General features: G+C 33.4%; 1 protein-coding gene across 1 annotated transcript; it reads right to left on the bottom strand.

The window, feature by feature from the left end:
* Window positions 1–2581: 2581 nt before the first annotated feature.
* Window positions 2582–24597, bottom strand: LOC144979158 (uncharacterized). Its single transcript, XM_078925763.1, has 13 exons — window positions 24420–24597; window positions 21978–22067; window positions 19698–19908; window positions 16673–16855; window positions 14479–14726; window positions 12816–12995; window positions 12111–12203; window positions 9756–9810; window positions 9092–9107; window positions 8579–8825; window positions 6029–6256; window positions 5052–5175; window positions 2582–3397 (listed from the first exon to the last, which is right to left on the bottom strand). Exons 2-13 carry the CDS (start codon window positions 21991–21993, stop codon window positions 3298–3300), a joined length of 1701 nt encoding a protein of 566 aa, XP_078781889.1. The 5' UTR covers window positions 21994–22067; window positions 24420–24597; the 3' UTR covers window positions 2582–3297.
* Between the last annotated feature and the right edge of the window lie 989 nt (window positions 24598–25586).

Raw genomic sequence — 25586 nt, 5'->3', positions numbered from 1 at the left:
TACTGTGTTGTAGAGCTCATTTTGCTGAACAACATTCTGTATAGATTGCACTTGTTACTTTTTTGTTTGAGTAAGAAAAGTCTATCTTTGTGGGTGTGAGTTTTCGGGGGAAATTCTAAAAATGGCTGGTAAGGAGAGAGTTAATCAGAACAACAATCTCTATCAATTAATCAACTTAGAATAATCATATAAAAGTGATCTAATTTTCGATTTGGAATACCTACTTCCAGTCACAGATCTAGTATAGTGAAGATTTAGGCCGTTAAGTTAACCCTTAAAATTGTTACAATATTAAAATATTGAAAGATTGCTCCAAAAAAAAAAAATCAAAACGTGACAATCCTATATCCCCTGTTCTGAAAATTCTGCTTTGGCTGACGGTGAAACTGGTACAAAGATTTCCTTACGAGAATATTACAAGAAAAGTTAAAATCCCCTTTCCATCATAAAACCCCTGAGTAATATCTGTCACCAAAGATCTGTGAGCTCACCAATATTCTACATTGCTGACACAAATGACTGTATCACACACAGACATGAACACACACACACACACACACACACATGAAAGATTTTGTCATTATAAAATTTGCAGACGACACAGCAATACTTGGGCTTATGTCACCTGAAAATGAAATCACATTTTCAACACATTTGGAAATAAGTTAGTCTGAAGGTAAAGAAAACCAATAAGAGTTTTCTGACTTTATGAAATCAAAATTAGATTAGCTGCCGTACCACAATAGTCGTCATTCAGAAAAAAAAAAACCCTAAATATTTAGCATCAGAGTTGAGAAATTCCTATTTTTAAACTGGGTCATTCAACCCTTAATACCTCGCCCATCAAAAAGCATACAGAGCTAAATTTAGTACTTCTTATAGAGGAAGGTTTCAGCTTTATTCCTATAGATAGTATGCGCTTGGCTAAGAAGCTCATAACATTGCCATCCGGAAGTATAACGGATCAACACACAAAACTATGTGTATCAATGAACGTTTATAGTCAGATTAATGCAGTCCAGTGAACATTACTCATAAACGCGGATGGCAAAAAAACAATAACAAAGACCTGAGTGACGTCATCTTCGAACTATCTATACCACTTCAACAAACAAAAAAATGGGCATTAAAGGTAGAAAAATGCCGTTTTAAATGAATCATTAAAAAAAAAAATAGTAGATAGTGAAGTACGACATGTACTCAGACTTTGTGGACATTCTGTATAATATGTGATTCACCACCTTTAGAGAAAACAATGTGTGGGCTGAAGATAGAATCTAAATCCAAAGCAATCATATTAACCAGATTTTAGCAGTTTAGGAAATGTTGCTTTTTATAAATAGTAAATTGAGTAAAATGATTTTAACTGACTTTGAAGTCATAACACTGATTTAAAACAAAGATGTTCAAACTTTTCAAAATATAACAAATAGGGAATTTTAGATTAGTTAAAATCCATCCTGTTACACAATAAGAACAAATTCAATGGGCAAATAAAAGGAAAAGCGTTTAGGATTAAACCATAAAAACTATAACCTATATGTAGTTATAGAACTATTTTGTTGAGTATGTGGGTTTTGGGCTATTTGGTTTATTTTTACAACTAATAAATAGAGGTGCCTAAATGGATCAATAAAATGGAGATAAAGATAAATGGAGTAAATCTGACTCATGAATGAACAACACAAAACAAACGACGTTTCGGCCTTTGGCTTTTTTCAAGTAAACACAGAATACATATATATTTATATTAGATTTTCAAATCTAATATAAATATATATGTATTCTGTTTTTACTTGAAAAAGGCCAAAGGCCGAACGTCGTTTGTTTGTGTTGTTCAGTCACGAGTAAGATTTACTCCATTTATCTTTATCTCCATTTATTTGTACACTTTAGTATGCTATAATTGCATGATGTTATCCTCTCGCTGGTCAAATGAATACTTGAAATTGAGGCCCATTCACCATATATTAGCAAAGCTAATCCAAGGTGATTAAATTACATAGTCATGTTTACCCATTTTTGTCAAATATCATATTTATTAACATCCCTTAGAAAAAATAATAATAAATAAAAATTCAAAGCGTAATTGGATTCAGCAGTCTGATGTCACGCCGCCGGCAACAGCTGCCATCTTGGTTCTAAACAAAGAAAATCATTACTTTTTATTCTTCATGCTGGCTAGAACTTTTCATTCCCTTTTCGTATGCCTTGTGATCAGAATGTGTAAAAGTCAAAACATGATCAAATTTATGGTTTTTTTTTCCTCTGGAAACGCTGTTATGCTCGCCGGAGAAATATTTCATACGGGCGTCCGCCATTGGTCCGATAGTTTAGAGCCAGTGTTACTAAGTTACCATGTGTCATTAGGAAGGAAGTGACGTTATGACTGTTGAAGAGTATTATCAGGTAAAACCCATCTACTGTTAGCCGGATTTAGGGAACAGGGGAACAAGACTGTGAATAAGGTCTGGGTTGGTTGCACACCATAATTAGTTGTAATAAAGCTTGGGGATAAGTACATAATGTATTCAGAGGTAATTGACCCTAACGGCGATACAGCAATATAGAAGACAAAGTGTTTAAGTAAAGAATTACAATATCTATCCAACAATAATCAACATCTGTAAACATGTGTAAAATAAACATCAGAAAATGTTAGGACGGATGGAATAAAATAACAGGTAAAGTATTGCATAGTTATCATTTTAAATACTCAGTGTCGAGTATAATTTACAACATTCAGGTTTTAATTCTTTTTTCAATGGTGTCGGTTTTGTTTGTTCTTCTTTTTACAATTGTTTTTAAATTAATCTTGAATAGTTGTTCTCTCTGAGATCATTAAATGCAACAAATGTTTCCATTCAAAGTTTGTTTTGATTGTCCAGGTTGCCCTATTTGAGTCCAAAGACAGAGAAACAGAATTGTCATTTTCATTTTAAAAAAAAAATTAAATTCAAGATGAAAATTTATAATGATCTCCATGTGAATTTGATGAAATTGTCATTGAGTTCCAACAATATTTTGAAATTTAAAAATAACAACTCAATTTTTAGAAAAAAAAGACCAACAGAAACTCTATTTTTTTCCAATAAACAGCAGTAATAATTTAAAATATCACAGTGATTGCAGTCTTCAACAGATCCATTATTAAAAGTTATTACCATCGTTTTACCAAGTTTCTTTGACAGAGTATAGTGAAAAATAATCATTATGATAAAAACAATATTCATCTTAATATATATCTGGTCTTGTCACATTCTCCTTCTTCTGTATATTTCTAGTTGATGTCGTGAATCACAAAATGCTACATGAAGATGAACTTTGACTTCCAGATTGCATTCGAGATGGGAATGGATTGGGATTTGGCTCCTCAAAACCCGATGGGAAATAAACCCTGAAAGTCAAAAGTACAAAACGAACAAAAATATATGATCAATGAAATCTTCAAAGTGACAAAATAGGGTGCAACATAAAATATCTGAAACGGAACTAGAAAAAGATAGAAAAATACTTTTTTTTAAAACTTAGCAGTTGAGGCAGGCTGATTTTCTAGAACATTTTGTTTTTTCTACTTTGCCTAGCATTGTTTAACACACATCTTTTCAAATATTGACCAATGAAATCAAATCATTTTCAGCTTCCCTTGATGAAAGCTAAGCTAGAAAAAAAATAAGCTGAAAATTGTAAGCATGTACAGGAGAAATTCCTCTTCTAATATTGAATGTAAAACCTTCATAATTTAAAACACTGAGGGGTCCGAACGATATTCATTTCCTCCATCTTTCATTTGAAACGGAGTTGCTTTACTGGGCTTTAATGTTACTGTGAATGCATTACATTAAAGGATTAATAATTTTTACAAATAAATAAATAAATAATGATATAAACCATTGGCTTTGCACATTTGGTATTGAATAGATTATAACTTGACGTAAGCATTGTTAACAGGCCTGTAAATGGTTGGTGAAAAAATTGTCGGAACATTTTGAACACGCAAAAATAGACCAACAGGACAAAAATATGGATTAATTAATAAACACAACACAGATATGACACGTCAATTGACTAGTCAGATCCTGTCACTTTCCCCACTCATTTAGAATACAAAATAAGCAGGTCCTTATTTTATGGTACCAAATTTTTTAAAATCCCAATTATTTGAGAGAGTACACAGATTTCTGGGCTCAAGTCTGGAGTTAGTTGTAAAATGAAAGGAAGAGAACAATTCCTACTTTTTTGAAGGATGTGTAAACTAGTGCTTGACACGAGAAGCTGCTTTATCTTCACTCCTATTGTTTGTGTCCAATTTCTAAGCTGATTCTTTTGTTTATTTGGATTAATTCTTATAGAAGAAGAAGAGGAGGAGGAGAGAAGAAGGAAGGGGAGGAGGTGCGGTTGTGTGTGAAAGAGGAAAAAGAGAAAAATTAAACGATCACAGTCGTGAGGAAAGAAAATTTCCACTGAGAGCAGTCAATCACTATCCGAAGAAAAATATTTATTGTGCATTTTGTTTTTTTACGGTTGTCTTTAAGACTGAAACAAAGAAAGCATAGGAAGGAAAAGAGACAGCTGGAGAATGCGTATGTGTCTGTAGACGCTGTGCGTGCTAGTTATCTACTGACTACACGTGTGTTCAACGACTCGTGACCCTCTCTCTCGTTTGTGGCACAGTTGGCAGGCAGTGAATACATCCACGTCTAGTGGAGCATGTAGGTGGATTGATGACATACCTAGCTGACTAGACCGGTCTAGTTTTGTTTTGTCTTTAACGCGACAAATTAAAAGCTTTTTTTTAAAGTCTGCTTTAAAAACAGAATAAAAACTGAATTTTCCTAGGCACGAAAAAAAAACTTTTCTTTTCTTTTTTTTTTTGTTGGTTCTGTTTTTTAACGTTAAGAAGTTTATATTTACTTTTAATTTTTTATTTTAAAAATTCAAAAATCAGCAATTAACAGAATATATCGAGCAAAATTGTACTGTCGAAAATCCGACGGGTGTCGGAAGATTTACAGGCCTTTGTTAATTCCTAGGGTACAGTATTCATTTACCTGATAGCATTGACCCAATATTTAGCACTGAACGGTTTTAAGGAAAAGTCACAACGCTCTTGTTGACTGCCTGAAGTGTACTCCCGCAGAATTGGGGCAGTCTCAACTCCAAATATTGGCAAACCTGCAATGTTAAAAGATGTATTTTTTTTTTTAATCTCATTGCACATGATCAGGCCATGTCAAAAAAAACCCAGAATCTTTACTTTAAGGTCAATCTACAATTTGAGAAAAGCATTATACCTATGTAAGGTCTAATATTATATTCTATTACTAATAAACAATTGCATTCAACGAGACCAGAGGCCAGTAACCTCAAAACGTTAACATTGAATATTGGATAAAATTTCTAATTCTGATCAATTCTACTATAAAGTAAAGAACTCTTTGAATGCAATAGATTATTAGTAAAAGAACATGGAATTCTTGTATCACTATTATGTCCAAACAATCCAGATGAAAAAATAATCTAATATAGATAGTTCGAAGTTGACGTCACTCGGGTCTTTGTTATTGTTTTTTGCCATCCGCGTTTATGAGTACTTCTCACTAATCAGTAATACCCAGACGATAAACGTTCTTGGTTACACAGTTTTGTGTGTTGGTCTGTTATACTTCCGGATGGCAATGTTATGAGCTTCTTAGCCAAGTGCATACTATCTATAAAGTAATTATTATTTCATCTGGAATGTTTGGACCAAATACTGTTTTAAGGCAGTGGGTTTATATAATAAAAATTGTTTTTTTTTAGATTCCCCATCACTCCTGCAAACCCGGTTGAATTTTAGTTCCTTTGAATTAATGCATGCGTGACCCAATGCTAATACCAAACTTATGATAGAAGGTCATGTAAAAGAAGTCAATTTCTCTTTAACCAGAAAAAAAAAAAAATACAAAAACAAAAATAAAAATCAACAACAACAACAAAACAAACAAACTAATATCGACAACCAGAACAAAACAAAACACCCCTTTACCGGTTGCTCTCATCCAGGCATCTATTCTTGCCATGGTCTGTGTCATTGTTTCAAACTTGGTTCCTCCGAGTGACACTGGAACAAACAACTTGGATGACATTGCTGAGTGAGCAAAAGAAGGGACAGACGGGTTGGGAGTGTAGAAAATTCTCAAGAATCTCAGCTTGTTGGAAGACATCAGTCCATAGTCAAAGTGGTCGGTTGAATCTGTGTCCACTTCTACTTTGCCTGTATGACAAACGTGTGAGCAGGCAGGTATTGATAAAAGTTTTTGAAGGTGTGTATTTATCATGGCAAGATAAAGCAGAAAATAAATGGCAAGAAAAGAAAAAATAATCCCAAAAATCATCCTCCTTTGACTGGGGATCGAACCTCATACTATACCTACTATACCTTTTCTTTAAAATTACTCCATACCCACAATATTTAAACATCAATTTATAAAATCGCTAACTACATCTTTTCTATTGACCTTTTTATTCTACATTACGTGCCATGTAATTTATATTATGTAAGTTTTCTCAGTCAATTTACAATAGTATTATACTGTAACTAATTCTTAGCTTTTTACTGACCCTTTTTTCTTATATTAGGTTGATATCAATATACCTTTTCTAGATATTTATATCTTTACACTTTTATAATCTGTATGTCCCTTAATTTACACTATGTAATTATTCTTACAGCCTACAATATTATTACACTATATATCTATTACCAAATTTTACTTTACCACATATTTACGTATATTATGTTTATGTATGTATCATTGTCGGCATTTTTATACGTCTGTACAAAAATTTCCTTTTGGATGAATAAAGTACATTATTATTATTATTATTATTATTATTATTATTATTATTATTATTGTTATTATTATTATTGTTATTATTGTTATTATTATTATTGTTATTATTATTATTGTTATTATTATTATTATTATTATTATTATTATTATTATTATTATTATTATTGTTATTGTTATTGTTATTGTTATTATTATTGTTATTATTATTATTATTATTATTGTTATTATTATTATTATTGTTATTATTGTTATTATTATTATTATTGTTATTATTATTATTGTTATTATTATTATTATTGTTATTATTATTATTATTATTATTATTATTATTATTATTATTATTATTATTATTGTTATTATTGTTATTATTATTATTAGTATTATTGTTATTGTTATTGTTATTGTTATTATTGTTATTATTATTATTATCATTATTATCAATGATCCAAGTCGAGACGGGCTGATCTGTTAAGATTATTTTTTCTTGGATTTATTCGGGAACCCCATTGGTTATTGTAAAACACCAAACTAGCATTAAATTATCATCTATGCAAGGATCCTGTCCATATATGGCTCACTATTGTTTAATTGGTTCACCATGAATAAGTCCCTACTCCAATTACATCACTACAAACCACCATAACTACTCTCACTAAATATAAGCATGGAAATGATAATGACTAGGACACAAGAGTTTATTTAATTTACAGGCACCATCTCTCGCCACGTCGACAACTCTAACCTTCTTAATCTCCCAAAAGTTAATGAGGGACGGATGTATCTATTGTCAGCTATCAAATAAAAACATTAGAGGAGATCTGTATGGTTGGCGCTGAAGAAACCAATGGTCTGGTTGTATTTCAGCGACGTCCTCATTGGGCGCGGGCCCATGTCAGTCGAGATAAATTGTAAGAGGTGGATGTGACGTAGAACTGTTTGGCATTGGCATTTTGATTACCGAGGGAGAATTGCATGCCCGGTTATTTTTCTTTCCTGCTTCGATGCGCTCTCAACACGAAATGATTCAAAATTTCAGACTTTTTTCTTTACCCCATTAACGATGGGATTCGATTTCATTCCTACATAATGTAATATTTTATCCTTATTTGCTAAGACAACAGCAACAATCATGTGATTTGGGCTTCAAATGAAACTGGGAATCCTATTTCTATTTCTTGGTTAAAAAAAAAAGTATTAGTTACAAGTAGATAAATAATTAAAGAAACTATCATTGGAAAGAAATTGAGTCATGGAGTTGAAGGGTTAGATATATAACATCACTTTACTATGAAGGCACATGGACTATAATGACTTGTTTTAATGTGTCGCATTTTATTGTTTTGTCAAAATATTCTTTGATTTTATTCTTCTTAGCAGTGAGTTTTTGGTAACACGTGGAATTGATTCTGAACTACAAATCTTGTCATTTAATGTGACTAGGAATATATAATGAAAATGAGTTGATTTGAAATTCTTTTTATCTTTTTCTTTAACCCATAGAGGCCCGGTGTTTACTAAAAAAAATTCCCCTGAGGCCCAGTGTAAGGGGCATAACTCTTAACAAAATAATACCAACACAAAGTTAAAAAATTATTAAACGAGCACCAAATGACATAAAATTATAATTTTAATTCCTTTTTATAGCCAGATAAATTTGCTTTCGAATGATATATAACATGACATGTTTTGATTTCAATAAATTGGGAAAAAAAATATTAAAAAAAAAAACTCGTTCCCCGCACCCCCATTCCCGTCATTTTCGTCAATCTCGGACTCCGATTCAGTGTCAGAATCACCTTGATCGGGTGCTAACGCCTCGTCTTGTCCATCCCCACCATTGTTTACATCTTCTCTTTCTAGTTCGATATCGCTTTCATTTCCAAAATCCTCTTCATCTTCTACACCACTCTCCAAAACATCATTTCTAGCGCCACGCAACAAACCGTGAAGTACGGGAATGCCATTTTTCTGAATTCGATTACTCACTTGCTATCAACGATATAAACGTGCGGTAAAAAGGAAACGGAAATAGAACGATCGCATTACGTTTACGATGTTTCCGGTTTAGAATAAAACGAAGTGATTCGTTGCAATAACAAAGTAAACATGATCCGTTTTTTCTCGGGGGCCGCGGGCGATGACGGGCGATGCGGGCCTCAACAGTCGCGGGCGACTCCAGGGGAAGCGGGCCTCTATGGGTTAAATGAAAATGAAGAGGATGATCTGCCAATACTGTCTACAGTGTTAAATATTACGGGGTACAGAAGAAACCTAGGGCCTATCGAAGTAACAGAATGAAAGAATCAATATTTATGTTTGGAATACGAGACGATCGAGCGCTGGATGTGATCATTTGTGTTGCTTGTAAATAAATAAAGAAAATAATACGTCGACAGCAGTTGGAAATCATTTCACATTGTCAAAGACTTGACAAAGAAATTTAATCGGCAAATTTCTACTTAAGGTTAGGCCTAGTTAATTACCATTGATAATTTAAATAATTGGGGTGTTATTTCTATTATTTGTTGATATTATATATATATCTTCCGGGCTGTGCAGAACTCCCTAGTGAGTTTTTTTTTCTCTCCTGACATGATGCCTGTTATGCAATAATACATTTTTTTCCCCGACAGAGACAATGCTATTAAAAGCCAAGTACTCATTTTACACCTGAGTAGAGTGAGAGAATGTGAGTAAAGATCCTTTTCCAAGGACTCAACTATATGCTGCTCAGAGCGGGAATCGATCCCTGGACCTTTCGGTCTAATTAGACAATTCTTCGTTTTCATTTTTTAATTTACTTTTTTTTTCATCCTTTTTTTTTTTTGGGGGGGGGGGGGGGTCTTTCATTGGGTTTTTTTTCTTATTTGCACTAACAGAGAAGAAATAGAGAACTTAATGGTAAAGAAAACAACTTACCAAAAAATCGATTGATGTCTGCAAATCTTGTTTCCAAATTTGCAATCTGAATGCCCTGTAAAAAATATAAGGCAAAACAAAAATAATCATAAAGATGCTAAAACAATAATGGAAACACTACATGTAAATCAATATATATATATATATATATATATATATATATATATATATATATATATATATATATATATATATATATATATATATAATATATATATATATATATAGGGTGTGTGTGGCGGATATTGCTTTATTTCAGACAAGCATCCTATCTAAAGGATAGCAGTGCATTCAGTAGCACAGAAATCAGTATACAGGCATGCGTCATAGACCTTAAAGCACTAAAAGACTGGGGTGGTAGGGGGTTGAGGGCACACAAGACACACCTGCTGGGCACAAGCGCATGATCCCGTATAAGATGGAAGCACTCTAATGCCAATGGATATATCGGTACACCTAATAAATACAAATTGACGATTTACAGTGGAAAAAGTCATCTTCCATAAAAGGAATAATACATTTGACTGCACTCTTTCCGTTAAGGATCCCAGGGAAAAACCAAGCAATATAACTCCCAGACAAGTCCATAATGGAAGTGAAAACAGGCGTGGGTGTAGTAAAGACATGATGTCTTGGGATTATGAGTTTCTTTAGAGGTGGATTTATTATCTTATGCTACTGGTTCGAACATTGTGCTTATCATTCATGAAGTCATGTTGAATTTTGAGAAGGAAATAATGACTTTACCAAAAAGTTAAGATGATTTTTGAATTCAGCAGGGCCGCTTTCCTATAAGAAGAGATATTTAACTTCTATCTGCATTATTTTCGAGAGATATTTAATCTTTTATGCATTTTATTCGTAATTATTGCAATTTTTCTGCCAACATGCAAAATTGAGTGTTTCATGATGTTCACTCCTTTATTCTGCAAAGACCATTTAAAAAACCTCCCATAGTGGGCAGGGAGGTACATACTGTGTCTTCTATCCCCCTATGTCTGTTTTCCAACATGCTTTCTGTCTTTGTCTTGGAATGAGATTACTTGGTTTTGTCCTTGCCCTGGCTGGATACCCTAGCTAGGAGGGAAACAGTCAAATGTATAGTTAGAGTTTTGGGAGATGATATTTTTTTCCGTGTAAGTCATCTCCCTGTAATGCACTGTATTGTTTTGTTTAAATATTATATATGATTTTTAAACATTTGAGTGTATCCCTCTTCTTAGTTGGGACCTGTGCTTGTGTCTAGATGAGACTTTTAGGTGATCTCAAACTCAGTACTTTGATAGTGTGCTCTTGGAATCTACATCTGTTTCCTATTTGAACAAATTCCCCTTTGCCTTACCTTTTCTTCGGTGGTTTAATAATAATTCTAGAACTTTTTTACTATCCAATTTTCTTCCTTTACACTGACGCTGATATGACCTTAATGTGTTGCAAGCACCGTAAAACCATTAAAAACAAAACAAAACAAACCATTTGAAGAAAATGTCTCTAAAAAATTGGACCTCTTCCACGTAGTATTCACTAACCCTTGACGTAAACTATGCTATTTTGTCATGCTGGAGGCCACAACGTTTACTTTCTCGAGTGATTTGGGTTAATTTCAACAGACTGGAGATTTTGTAAAAACATTGTGTCTGGTTCAAATCTTGTTATCTTTCATTTATCTAGTCACTGTGCTTTAAAAATATATTTCACAAGTATGATAAATCTTTTTGGTGTTTAGTTACATGACATCAAAGTTGGATTATTTTCTTACATCAATTGGCGAGCAAAAAAAATTCTAAGTTCTTGAAAAATGAATTTGCTCTCATTTTCTTATTTATGTATGGATTTTTTAAATTTAAAAAGAGTTTTCCATGACTATCAGAATGCTTTATGAATATAGTAAGATAAATCAATTTTGAATATTCAAAAATTGTCTCTTGTGGCACGTACTATAACTATAAGTGCAATCTTAAAAAATAGGCTTTAAAAAGAAAAAATGAGCTTTTATACAGCGCAATATCCACTAATTGTGCTCAAAGAACTTTACAAGGTGTCCCTGGTCAACAGCAACATTTAACATGTAGGACGGGACATAACGCCTGTTAGGCGATATTACAATTTTTTCCGACAAAGACAACACTGTTAACGGCCAGTTACTCATTTTACACCTGAGTACGGTGAGTAAAGAGCCTTTTCCAAGGACTCAACTATGCGCCAAGTGTGCGGCTCGAACCCAGGACACACACATCTTCACATCTAAACCATCCCAAAATAATAATACCGATTTGAGGTAACTGGTCATATTTGACACTGCTGCAAATTAGCGTCATAAAGAAATAAAACTTAACCAAACATAATCGAACTCACTGACTGCTGTTGAACCCATGTCGCTGCTTGCTGGATAACAGAGGAGTATGTTTCGCGGATTGTTCAGTTGTTTGGGTAAGAATTCTTTCATGCCTGAATAAGAATGAATATTGTCATATGATAAAGGCCACAATGATGAAAATGGCAATACGATGATCTAAATATATTTCTCGGTTTGCTAATTGCTGTTTGCAAATTACACAAGTTGCGATTTTGCATCTGTCTATGAGTTAACTATAACTTTTGGACAAAAATAGGAACGGTAAGACAGAAAGAGTTATGAATTGAGCAAACCATAATTGAGCAAATTAATTCTGAAATTGACTGAATTTACTTTATCAAGCTCATTTTTTTGGCCTGTACTATCATATAAATATATTTATGCTATTTGCAAAAAATGGATTTTGATTTAACCCTCTCCTTACCAGCTATTTTTAGAATTTTCCCCGAAAATTCACACCCACCCAGCACAAAAATAGACTTTTCTTACTCAAACAAAAAAGTAACAAGTGAGCTCTACAACACAGTGTTGAGTATTTGTATCTGTAATCAAAGCATTTCTTTAAATTTTGTCATGTACAAGAGAAATCAGAATGAGAAAATGGTCGGTTACATCGTAACGAATGTGACGATTTTCCTATGCATGGTAAGGAGAGGGTTAAGTAAAAAATTATCCCCACATCTTTAGCACATTGTTCTACTCACATATTTCAGGCTTAGTTGGGCTTCCTTTGAGGTAAAAGATACGCAGAATTTGTGTATATCGTTTGGAAGACTGGCCCTCTGTTTCAAACCACATTGCAGAAGAGGCTGCTTCTTGTATTGTTATCAGTCTCCTTCCCTCTGCAAACTTTAGAGTTGTGGACTCAATGTTGAGAATGGCTCCTGAATGGAAAAATACAATATTACAGTCCATATATAGTCCATATATTTTAGACACCCAACACAGAAAGCAACTCCCATCGAGTCATAGGTGTGATATGGCCAGACAAGATTAGTAACCAAGATCTCTACGACTGTTGTAGAGTACGCCCTGTTACTGTCAGTGATAGAATAAAACAAGAAAGATGGAAACGTCTTGGTCACATTCTCCTAAGAGACCATAACATACCAGACAGCAATGAAGGAATACTTCAATGCCAGTAAGAAATACCACAACGTTTCTACCAGAAAAGTGAGTGGAGCAGGCACTTATGTTGGTAACAACAAGAGATGAAGTGAGTAGATAAGTGCCAGAAGACAATAAAGAATAAAAATGTTTAAAATAACTTAATTACTGAACACAATGGCCCTATTAACCCATAGAGGCCCGCTTCCCCTGGAGTCGCCCACGACTGTTGAGGCCCGCATCGCCCGTCATCGCCCGCGGCCCCCGAGAAAAAACGGATCATGTTTACTTTGTTATTGCAACAAATCACTTCGTTTTATTCTAAACCGGAAACATCGTAAACGTAATGCGATCGTTCTATTTCCGTTTCCTTTTTAACCGCACGTTTATATCATTGATAGCAAGTGAGTAATCGAATTCAGAAAAATGGCATTCCCGTACCTCACGAGTTTGTTGCGTGGCGCTAGAAATGATGTTTTGGAGAGTGGTGTAGACGATGAAGAGGTTTTGGAAATGAAAGCGATATCGAACTAGAAAGAGAAGATGTAAACGATGGTGGGGATGGACAAGACGAGGCGTTAGCACCCGATCAAGGTGATTCGGACACTGAATCGGAGTCCGAGATTGACGAAAATGACGGGAATGGGGGTGCCGGGAACGAGTTTTTTTTTTAATATTTTTTTTCCCAATTTATTGAAATCAAAACATGTCATGTTATATATCATTCGAAAGCAAATTTGTCTGGCTATAAAAAGGAATTAAAATTATAATTTTATGTCATTTGGTTCTCGTTTAATCTTTTAACTTTGTGTTGGTATTTTTTTGTTAAGAGTTATGCCCCTTACACTGGGCCTCAGGGGAATTTTTTTTAGTAAACACCGGGCCTCTATGGGTTAATATTGGTGTGTTGCTCTTTCTCTTGGTAAAAATTTTACATACTTGATCCACTGCATCAAAACATCATTATGTCAGGGCATTTTAGATATTTAAATTGAACCAATTGTCAAAATATGAAATTACAGTTACGCTTATATGATTAAATGAGGGCAAAAGATTTAGTTCTCTCAGGGGAAAAAGGAAAATATTATATTTCTGATTATTTCAACTTAAAAATTTCCTTTTCAGCACCTGGTTTATCCAGGCATAACACCATTTTGAGATAGAGTCGTATATAGAATTTTATTAAACATTAATTATGAACAATTAAATCGTAATTGTATAGAGTTAACATCATTCATCAATTACTTCACATTCATTAACCTGGCAATGGGTCCTCCTTAATCTTTTTGTTGAAGGCTTCCAAACTCTTCTTCAAACCAGTATAAGTAATCATTGTCTGTTTCTGTGAAATCCCATATCCCAGTCCACCAAATCTAAAATGTCCCCCGCGTAGTCCGAATGCATTATAGTGGACATTGATATCAATTTCTTTCTCCAAAGGAAAAACATTCCTCATTCCAATTTCCTGAAGTCCACTTTGGTTGCTCGTCTTTGGAGTCAACCACAATCTTGAGAGTAAAAAAGAATACACTGTTAAACCTGAAGCACTGAAAAAAGTATGTAATTTTTAAACAAATTTTGACAAAAAAGATGTCAGCTTTGTTAAAATTGCGATAAACACCCAATTAAAAGCCTTCTAAAAGACAATTAGAAAACCTCAAGGACCAAACAAAGAGGTTTAAATCAATTCATGAATGATGGCTTTAACTGAGATTTTTTCAAGACACCATGAGTCACGAATTCAAGACTAATTTGTTTTACACTACAGGACAAAGGTGTTGCAAGCTGTTTCCATGGAAACAACGTCATCATGAGTTTTCAAACTAGTATCAAATTTAGTTCAAAATCTATTCCATCAACAAATAAAAAACAGTCTTGAAAAATAGCAGTGGAATTTTTTAACAATTATATTAGTGAATCTAATTTTTTTTTGGTCGTAAAATGTACATGCTCAACCTGCCTCAGAACCCTTTATAACACTCTTTAAACACAATCAGTGGACATTTCATTGTTCTATCACTTTTTATTTTACTAAGCATGTGTCCCAATCTTACACATATTTGCACCACTGGGCTAAGAGATTCCAGATTTGGTGAGAATTGTTGACGTCTGATCCAAGGAACACAATATCTGATTGAGGCAGAGAGTCACAACTGGTTTAATGGTTTAAGTAAAAAAAAATAAAAACTTCAACCTACCTAAAGAAAACCGTTATTGAAAGAGATCTGTTTTGAAAGGACACTTAGATGTGACCTACAACCTCAAAACAGTATTATTTCAGATTATAAAAATTGTATTAATAGTCATAAGTACAACACTTGGAACTTATTGACGTCAATAAATAGAATCAATAAGATAATTAAGTGATAAAACTTAAATTTCACATTTCTAGTTATTTTTACCTAAATATCGCTTTTTGTCAAAAACAAATCTTAAATTCTTATACTCTCGATCAATGAGATTTTTAAAACAATTCAAGAGAACATGAATTGTTTTTTTTTTCAAAAGTTATATTATTTCAAGTCTGGGCTATATGATTCATGGGAAATATATATCTTATATTATAGTATTACATCTAGTCTGTAAATTGTAACCCCGACATAAGACTGATTTGAGTCGATGGGTCATAAACAACCACCATGATCATCATCATGATGATTCGTTTCCATTACAATAACTAACTTCCCACCTTATGATTGGTTTTAGTGGTTTTATGGCGTTATTGTGACAATTTTAGGTCATTTCAGCTACACAGTAAAAAGGAAGATGACAGGGGAAAAGTTGTAGATCTGATTGTAAAAGCATCAGAGAAAAAGTAAGACAAAGGAAACGTGTTCAAATATGGAACAGAACTATGTTCCAAGAACAATTTATCAATGGAAGTATGTGGACATCACTTAAAATTTTTAAAAGTCCCATCTAGACACAAGTAGAGAGGTGAAAGACACTCTGAGATACTTACAGAGTACAATATAACTCAAAAAGCTATATATTATAATAGTCCATAATAACAGAGAGAAAAAAAATATTATATCTCAAAAATAGGAATTATACATTTGACTGCTCAATGGAAGTAGGTTGACATCACTTAAAAGTCCCATCTAGGCACAAGTAGAGGTGTGAAAGACACTCTGAGATACTTACAGAGTACAATATAACTCATAAAGCTATATATTATAATAGTCCATAACAACAGAGAGAAAAAAAATATTATATCTCAAAAATAGGAATTATACACTTGACTACTGCCCCCCCCCCCCCCCCCCCCCCCCCCCCCCCAAATTCAGATTAGGACCTCCTCCAGGACAAGGGACAATAATGAAAAATCCCAATCCAAAAAAAGACAGAAGGCAACCTGGAAAAGGAACCCATATTTAGAGGGATAGAAGACACAGCAAGAGTGATCTCTCCGTCCATCAAAGGGAGGTCAGAAGACCCAGCCCCATCCCCTCACCTTAGGCCGAAAACAAAGCAGTTAAATCCAAAGGTAGCCTCGTGCTGAACCATACTCTCCAAGTCAATGAAAAGAGTCCCAGGTTGACTACCGGCTGCCACTTTCCTTTCTACAGTCTCACATTTCCATACAGACAGTCCTGGATTGTGTCTTAGCCACATATTAGCTCCTGTCACCAATTCCCTTGAAGTAGAATGGTATCAAATGATGAGTAAAAGGCTAATAGGAATAAATGACTTAAGTACTGAGAATAATCCATCAATACATACGTTTCATAGCATTTAATTATTTAGACAATATTAATTATACGTTCAGTCAAAACCAAATCTTAAATTCTTATACCTTGTCCAATAAGATTTTTTAAATGATGCATTATTTCTTTCAAAAAGTATACTTGATCAGGTCTGGCTGTATGATTTATGAGGAATTTTTATATATCTTATAATAGTATTGCATCTGCTTTGTCAATTTCAACCCCCTGTCCTTTATATAAGTATAAATTTCAACCTCTGTCTTTTATATAAATATAAACTCCAACTGTTAGAATGACATGGTCAAATTCAACTTACTGATACATCACATCACTTCTGTTTCAAACGTCTTCTTCCTTTTGCTCTAATCATAATCATGACACATTCATTACATAGAGTGAGATAGAATTTTGGGTTTAAAAAGGTAGAAAAGTAATTACAGCAAATTTGACACCACAGAGTAGGTCCACTTTGCTACAGTGCTAAACAATAACTTCAATAAAATAACTTACATATTTGTGTGATTCCTGTTACAGTGAGACATAAATTTACATTAAGAGGAAAAATTCTGCCGATTTTATCTATAAAATAGAGTAATTGGCCATGACGCATGTTACTAATCATGTCACATCAGCACCTAAAATCCGTTAATTGACAACAAGAATATGATACATTGAAATCGAGTTGAATTTTGAGATTGTAAATTGCTTCTACATTTAAGCAAAACCAAAGTAATGGAAAATAGTGAATTGAAAAAAATTCTAAAAATCACTTCAAAAATACCAATATGAATTCATGTCATAATGTAATTTGCCAATAATTCCATCATGCCAGAAACAAAACATCATTTCAATTTGATTTCAATCGCATTCAACCCTTTGAAAGCTTAATGGCTTTCTTCCGCATCATTCAACTGTCAAGATGGAGTAACCGAGAGAAGGTAAGGGAAAATCTGTTCATGTCACTTAGTTTCACATTTGTAATGTTTGTCACTTATTATATTTTTTGTAACATTTTTCACATTTATAGTTTGTTTTAACTTAATAATTTATTTTGAGTGAAGGTAATGGAAATCTGGTGGGAATTTATATATTTGCTGATTTTATGGAACTTTATAAACTTTGCTATGATATATGAGTAGGCTTAGTTAAAAAAACAAAACAAAAAAAAACAAATCAAGTCAATTTAATCATCCATGACATAGTTCATCATCCATGTCCTTAGTAATGTGTAACATACATTGGTCATGAAATCTGATGAATATTACAATATCATTCAATTTTTATGCCTTTTTTATTCTACAGATATCAAGTTTGCTCAGAGAAATGAAAGGATTATGGTATCTGACATCAGGAAATAATTGTATTATAAGTTACATACATGTATTGTTTTCATATACAGGGTGTTATTTGGTTTTTATTTAGGTTGAAAGGATTTCAAATTGACTATTTCAGTTTGAAGCATTTCGATTTTTGTAGAATATGAATTTGCTATTCATGAGGATTAGATAAAATAAAACAATTTAGGTTAAAAACTATAAAGGTGTACTGTTTTGTTAGAGAAAAAATATAAACTATACTTTGTGTTTGAGTGATATCAACAGGCTAGTCACAGTTGTAATAAAAATAACAATTTCGACCAATAATATTCATCAAGATTAATCAACTCAATATGAATATGACTCATTATCCTCTGTTTCCTGTGTGCGCACCACTGTTTCTCTATAATAAACAAATTCTCATGTTAGGTCAACTCAGCACAAGTGTCTGCTAACATCTCTTATGTCATTGTTACATAGCTTCATTTACCCTTTGCATTAGCTCATCTATACTGACTTTGAACTAACCAAAGGGGTTGACTTTCTAAAGATTTTCGTACTTTTCAACGGACTGGTTTAAACCATAAAACTAATATGCATTGACTTTTTTCTCCACATTACCTTTCATGATATCAAGATCTTAACAACTTTTTTTTCAATTCAATTCAAAATTTCTTTATTGCCGGAAAATACTGCATATTACTCAAGAGTACATAAGAGTAGCAGCAAATAAAAATAAGAATAAATAAATAAATAAATATTAGATCTTTGTGATATTTTTCAGACATTATTACACCATGCTAAACAAAACAAAACATCAACACTAGTAAAAACAAAAAACAACTCTACATGACATTTACTCATGCTCTCTCACATTTTCTCCAATTAAAAAAAAAAAATTTCTTAGCTTAAAATATGTCAATTAATCCAATTTAAAAACTCACCTAATTATGTTAAAAAAGTATGCAGCCAAAACATTTACATTTTTTACCATCCCACAAAGATATAAGGTTATTTGTTTTTTTTGTCAACAGAGACAACACTCCTACCAGCCTAGTGGTAATCATTATATAGTTGAGTTTGCTAAGAGTATGTGAGTGGAGAGCCTTTCCCAGGGACTGAACTTTTCGCCATCCATAGAAGGACTAAAATTAGGTATCTACAGGTTCAAATCAAAAGTGCAACACCATAACATCACAAAGCTGCAAAATTTAGGAATGAACCAAACGTTAAAAATTATATTTAAATTCTAAGTAATGAAATTGAGGAAACTTAATTTTGTTTTTAAAAGAAGCAGAGGGGAAAAAATATTTAATCAAATTTCCATAATTATGATTGCTTTGAGTTTTTTTTTTCAGTCCTTTGAATCTGATCCATACCTATAAAATGCCTAGTTCTTGAGCTAGACTTTTATAAAGAAATTTTGAAAATCAAAACCTACAAGTGTTTCATTTACTCAAATGACTGAAAAGTTGGTTCCATTCTCTCTTTGATGTTGCCAGGGTGCAACAGACGAGGCATTATATCAATGTAAGCCAGACTTGGCAGTGCTGTCTGTCCACTTTGAATAGACGTTACATACTGACCAAAGACCTCCTCATATGATGGTGGATGTGGAAGATCTTCTGGTCTCACAGGATTTACTTCATAATGCATGTTGTCTAGGTCTGGCCAGGGATATGACATAAAAAAAACATTGCAAGATGCTAAAATTTTATTTAATAGTCAAAAATAGAAGAAAAAAAAAAAGAGTTCGGCTAAATTTTTGTTTTTCATTGAAGAGAATAAATAAAATTTATTAAACTCGCAAAAATAATAAAAATAAAATCACATTTCTGGTGTGAATCTGAATATTTCTTGAAGTCGACTTAATTCTGAGTATTTGTGTTTGAGGGTGGAGAGAGCTGTTGACCGTTGTTGGTGTTGGGGCTGAAGTATTTGGATAATACCAAACACCAATCCATAACTGTCAACACGCAGACATAGAACTCACACTTCCCAGTCCTTGAAATACACAACAGATCAAACACAACATAAAGGCAATAGAGCTTTTCCCAGTGAACCACAAAGGAATTGAACAATCTGCCAGAAGAAATAGAGACACATGCTAGCACCAAGTCATGAACAATTCCTGGCTGCTCTAAGCGCTTACAACTTGGTGCAGCACACTGGAAGGAAGAAGAAGAAGAAGAAGAAGAAGAAGAAGAAGAAGAAGAAGAAGTAGAAGAAGAAGAAGAAGAAGAAGAAAAGAAGAAGAAGAAGAAAGAAGAAGAAGAAGTAGAAGAAGAAGTAAAGAAAAGAAGAAGAAGAAGAAGAAGAAGAAGAAGAAGAAGAAGAAGAAGAAGAAGAAGAAGAAGAAGAAGAAGAAGAAGAAGAAGAAGAAGCAGGAACAGAAGCAGAAGCTGAAAAAGAAGATTTAAAATCCATATTTGTCATCTGACTTAACCCAACTTAATACCGTTTTGATGCAATGGGTCACATTTTAAAACAAATTACAAAAAAAAAAAATAAATAAATAAAAACTTTAACCAGTTTAGCAGCAAGACTCGAGCAAATAGGATTTACATCCTAGATGGAGGATGTTACTTATGCAGCGAACAGGACAGTTGGGAGATGATGTGTACACAACTATATTTTCCATAAGACTGATGGGAAAAAAGCAAGTCAGTTAAATACATTCTAAACTTTCAAATGAGAAGTTCACAGATGAAAAGAGAATATGGTTCTTTGAAGCCATGAAGTCATAGTTTATTCCATCAAATATAGCACGATTAAAATGATAATAAAATATTACTTAGTCTAACAAAATTCTGGATACAGGATAGATAATATGTGCACATTCAAAAAGTTGACAAGACATACACAACATACATTGGGTCTGGGAAAATAATTGGAAATGTTTAGAACCTTGCAGTCACCAGACCAAAAATAATGCAAGTCAGAAATTTTACCACAATCAAATCCATTTACTGAAATTTTTGTTGACAATTTTTCAGGAAAATAAGTTTAAAACGTCAACTCTATAATTGTTTTAATAAACGCACCATATATTTGCCATATTAAAGATTTGGGATGTAACTCTCAAATTTTGATATCATCTGTATATATCTATGTAGAGATCTCATTTAGCTTTATGACTATGCCCCGCCTTTTTTCATGCGATCTAATTGATTTTCAAATGTCTTGAATAGTGAGTCAAGAAAAATTGGGACAACATCCACCCTAAGATTGTCACCTTGACAATCATTAATCAAAACAGAAAGATGGAAAGAAAGCCCACAACAACAAAAAAAGGACAGACACTCTTTTTGGAAAGAGACAACAGATTGAGTGGTTCAGATAAGGGGAACCTTCTAAAAAAAATTTTTTTTTTAAATTGAGCTTTTATATAGCGCAATATCCACTAAATGTGCTCAAAGCGCTTTACAAGGGGTCCCTGACCAACAGCAACATTTAATATTTAGGACGGGACATGACGCCTGTTAGGCGATGTTATAATTTTTTCAGACAGAGATAACGCTGTTAACAGCCAGGTTCTCATTTTACACCTGACTACGGTGAGAGAATGTGAGTAAAGAGCCTTCTCCAAGGACTCAACTATGCGCCGAGCGAGGCTCGAACCCAGGACCTTCCAATCAGAAAGCGAGTGTCATACCACAAGACCACATAGCCGCAAAGAGAGCAGGTCTCGTGATCTACCCAGCTGGAGTGAATTTTTAGATAATCAGCTGCATACCTTTCTTCTCCGACATGATGCTTTTATCCAAGAGCCGAAGCCTCACTCAATCTCAGCAATCCAATAGGTTGACTTTTTTGGGGTTTTTTTCTAAAAAAAAAAAAAATAGATGGTAGTGATGATGATGATGATGGTGATAATAATTATGGTGATATTTATGGATACTATAGCATTCTGTCACAGGATTGGATTTAGGAAATGAGATATTTTTATCGCAGCAAATAACTCACCCAGCTTGCGTTCAAAAGAGTGAAAATGGAAAGGCTTCTTATGGGAACAAAACAGACAATGGACATTTCGGGTACAAACCCTTCGTCAGCACAACAATACACAAATAAACGTGGAAAACAAATAAAGTGTCATGAAAAATAACTTGTATCGTCTGTACTCAATGGTGGTTGCAGTATGAATGAGATGTTAGCGTCATATAAGGAAAACTGTGACCTGTATAAACATGGCATTTTACTAATAAAATATTCATAATTTAGAGACGACTTCAGATAGAGACCTGAAACTTTTATGAAATTTAATCCTGTATGACAGCTAGCTACTAAAAAACAAAGATTGATAGCGATACATCAAAAAATAACATTATTTTGAAGGATCAACACTTAAAAAAACAAGTGAAAATCGGTCGCAAATCATAAACTGTGAACATTCCAACCCACACATCTAAATAACAAAATGGGATAAAAATGTGAAATTTTCAATTTTAACTTTCATCAATAGCAGGACTATGCAATACAGAAACAAAATTTAGCACAGGTTCAAAAGAACAATTATAAAAAAATCACTGTGCTGTATCAAGTCAAAAGTAAATTTTAAAAAGGAAAGTGTTAAATCGACATTTCAATTTTGTAACAATCTGAAGTATAACAAAATATTATTTTAGAGGGGTCAAAACCTCAACAAAAAGAAAACAATGAACGAAACAAAAAACGAGTAATTTGGCCGCAAACCATAAAATGCGAACATTCCAACCTGTTGACAAACTGTTAAACCCACATTTCACTTTTATAACAATCTGAAGCATAACAAAATATAAATTTAGAGGGCTCAAAACCTCAACAAAAAAATAAACTAAAGCAAATGTAGCAAAAAACGAGCTATAATTGGCCGCAAATCGTAAAATGAGATCAATCCAACCTGTGCCAGGTAGTTTGGCACCATGTTGTCTGCAAAATTTAAGAAGTCTTTCTTCATCAGCAGTGTCACTTAACCAGTCAAGGGTTTTGTTTAGCTTGGCTCGCACATGGGCATCAACAGTCCAATTACGAGCATTTGGGGCACGGCGTAATAAATAATCGATCATTCCCAATGCTCTATCAGCATACATATTGTGAACAGGTGCAGAAGTAGTTTTCCAGCAAATCAGGGGTAATGACCAATGGTCCATCTAAATATCTACATAGCTGCTTTGATATCTTTTCAAACATACAAGCAGCATCAACGAACAATGAAGATGTTCCAGTCGCTCACAGGGCACTGAGGACAAGACATTCCAAACCAATTCTTTTCCAAAAGGATAATGGGTGCACGTCAATAACAATTTAGGATTTTCTATGCAGTCTTTGATGAAAGTAAGGCAGGCCTGTTGACTGTTTGACAACTGCAGATGAATGCACTCCGTGTCATGTGTGTACAGAGTTGACATCCAAGGACCAGAGACAAGCTTTCCAAACAGACCAAGAACTTGGAGGTGAACGACAATAACATCATTATAAAAATCATTAATTAGACAAAATCGCAAGGATTTTTGACATCAACGTTTTATATCCTTAAGATCATTACGTAGATAAAATACAGAGGCTGCTAAAAGGAATAAAAAGGTGTGAAGCCGATTTCCGACATATCTAAAAAAATAATTATTGTCCAGCGATTTTACCCTCAGGAAAGCTTTGAATCCTGATGGATCGCCTTTTCCATCTTTATATCTGAAGGATAAAAGAAAAAAAAAGCATGCAGACCTGAAATACAATACTGAATACTGTCTAACATGCGGAAACCGAACCTTCTACTGTAGCAAAGACAAAAAAATTAAAACGCATATAAATATTCATTAAACAAAAGAAGATAAGATTTTATTATAAAATTGATAAAGCCTTCAACTCATACTTAAAGAAGTTCTTCTTTACCACAGGTATACGTCTTGGTTATAAATTAATCATTAGGCTAGAGTTAGAGTAAACATATAAAAATTTGATGGCAAACCCGAGATTCGACCAAATTCTTTGTCTTTTTTTTTTTTTTTAACAGAACAACTCCTGTCTCGTGAGGAAAATATTCACAAATTTGAAAGTATTCGATTCATGCTTGTAAGATTATTTTTTTTCTTTTTTCTTTTTCTCAACGTTGATTATGAAAATAAAAATAACCAAAATCAGGCGTGGGTTGAGAAAGTAAACAAAAAGACTCGCTCGATAATTTGTACGCCATACTTACCAGCTGTAGTATCTCTCTACATTTCGTAATAAATCATAGTCACTTAGACTTATCTACACGATTTGTCGACATGTTTTTCGTCTTGTCATCTAAGACACTAACACAACATTCCTGATCATAAAGTGCTCTCGGTTTGTTTTCAAAGTCTAGCAGACGGGAGACGGTATTCCGGTCATGCTTCAGCGATCGGTCAGTTAACGGTCATACTTACATTTAGACCACCATGTTAATATTATTGTTTTAAATTCTATTTCAAATCCCAAACTAGAAACGACATAAAATTTTTAAGCATAATTGGCTACGCAGTAGATTCTTATTATTTATATAAGGTGCTGATCAGATGTAGCTGCTTGCATAATAATAATAATAAAAACCAGTATGGTCCAAAGCATTTTTTAAATGGGAAAAGTAAAGTCATGGCATTTCGAGTTCATCATGACATGGTTATAGGCACTTTTCAATTAAGAATATATCATCATTCCAATAAGTCACACATTTACTTCACCAAACCCTGATCAAGATTATTACTAACTGCTTGTGACATTGGTGAAAAAAAAATTGTGTAGATTAAATCATAGGGGCACCGGAACATGTTAAATGCAAACTGTTTACCGTTTCTATGGGCTGAGAGAATTGAGAGTTCAGGAATGTCAATTATAAAAATTAAATAGTCACAATCGATAACTTTTACAATGAAACGACTATATATATATATATATATATATATATATATATATATATATATATATATATATATATATATATATATATATATAAATATATATATATAAACGTCCATTTTATCTGTTTTAGTATATTAAATTGAATCTTACATTCAATTTCACATTGTTATTCATTTCATTTTTGAAAGGAAAAGGCTATTCGGACCCGAGTCTGAATTGCTTCCCGTGGCAATTCGGACCCGGGTCTGAATTGCTTCCCGTGGCAATTCGGACCCGAGTCTGAATTGCTTCCTGTGGCAATTCGGACTCGAGTCTAAACTGAATAGAACTCAGTGGCTAACCAGGGTCGAGTCTGAATAACTCCATGGCTCTTCGATTCGGAATACTGCAATGCAATGCGTCCGAATGACGAACTTATCATTAGTATCATTAGTGAAACTCTCAGTTACTATTCCGTTTGCAGCTATAGAAACCGTATTGGTCT

The sequence above is a fragment of the Berghia stephanieae genome, chromosome 9 (assembly GCF_034508935.2).
Source record: "Berghia stephanieae isolate SIO BIC M18660-M18661 chromosome 9, UCSD_Bste_1.3, whole genome shotgun sequence".
Taxonomy (NCBI): domain Eukaryota; kingdom Metazoa; phylum Mollusca; class Gastropoda; order Nudibranchia; family Aeolidiidae; genus Berghia; species Berghia stephanieae.
Note: the sequence above shows the minus strand (reverse complement) of the source record. Positions and strands in the feature narration are given on the sequence as shown.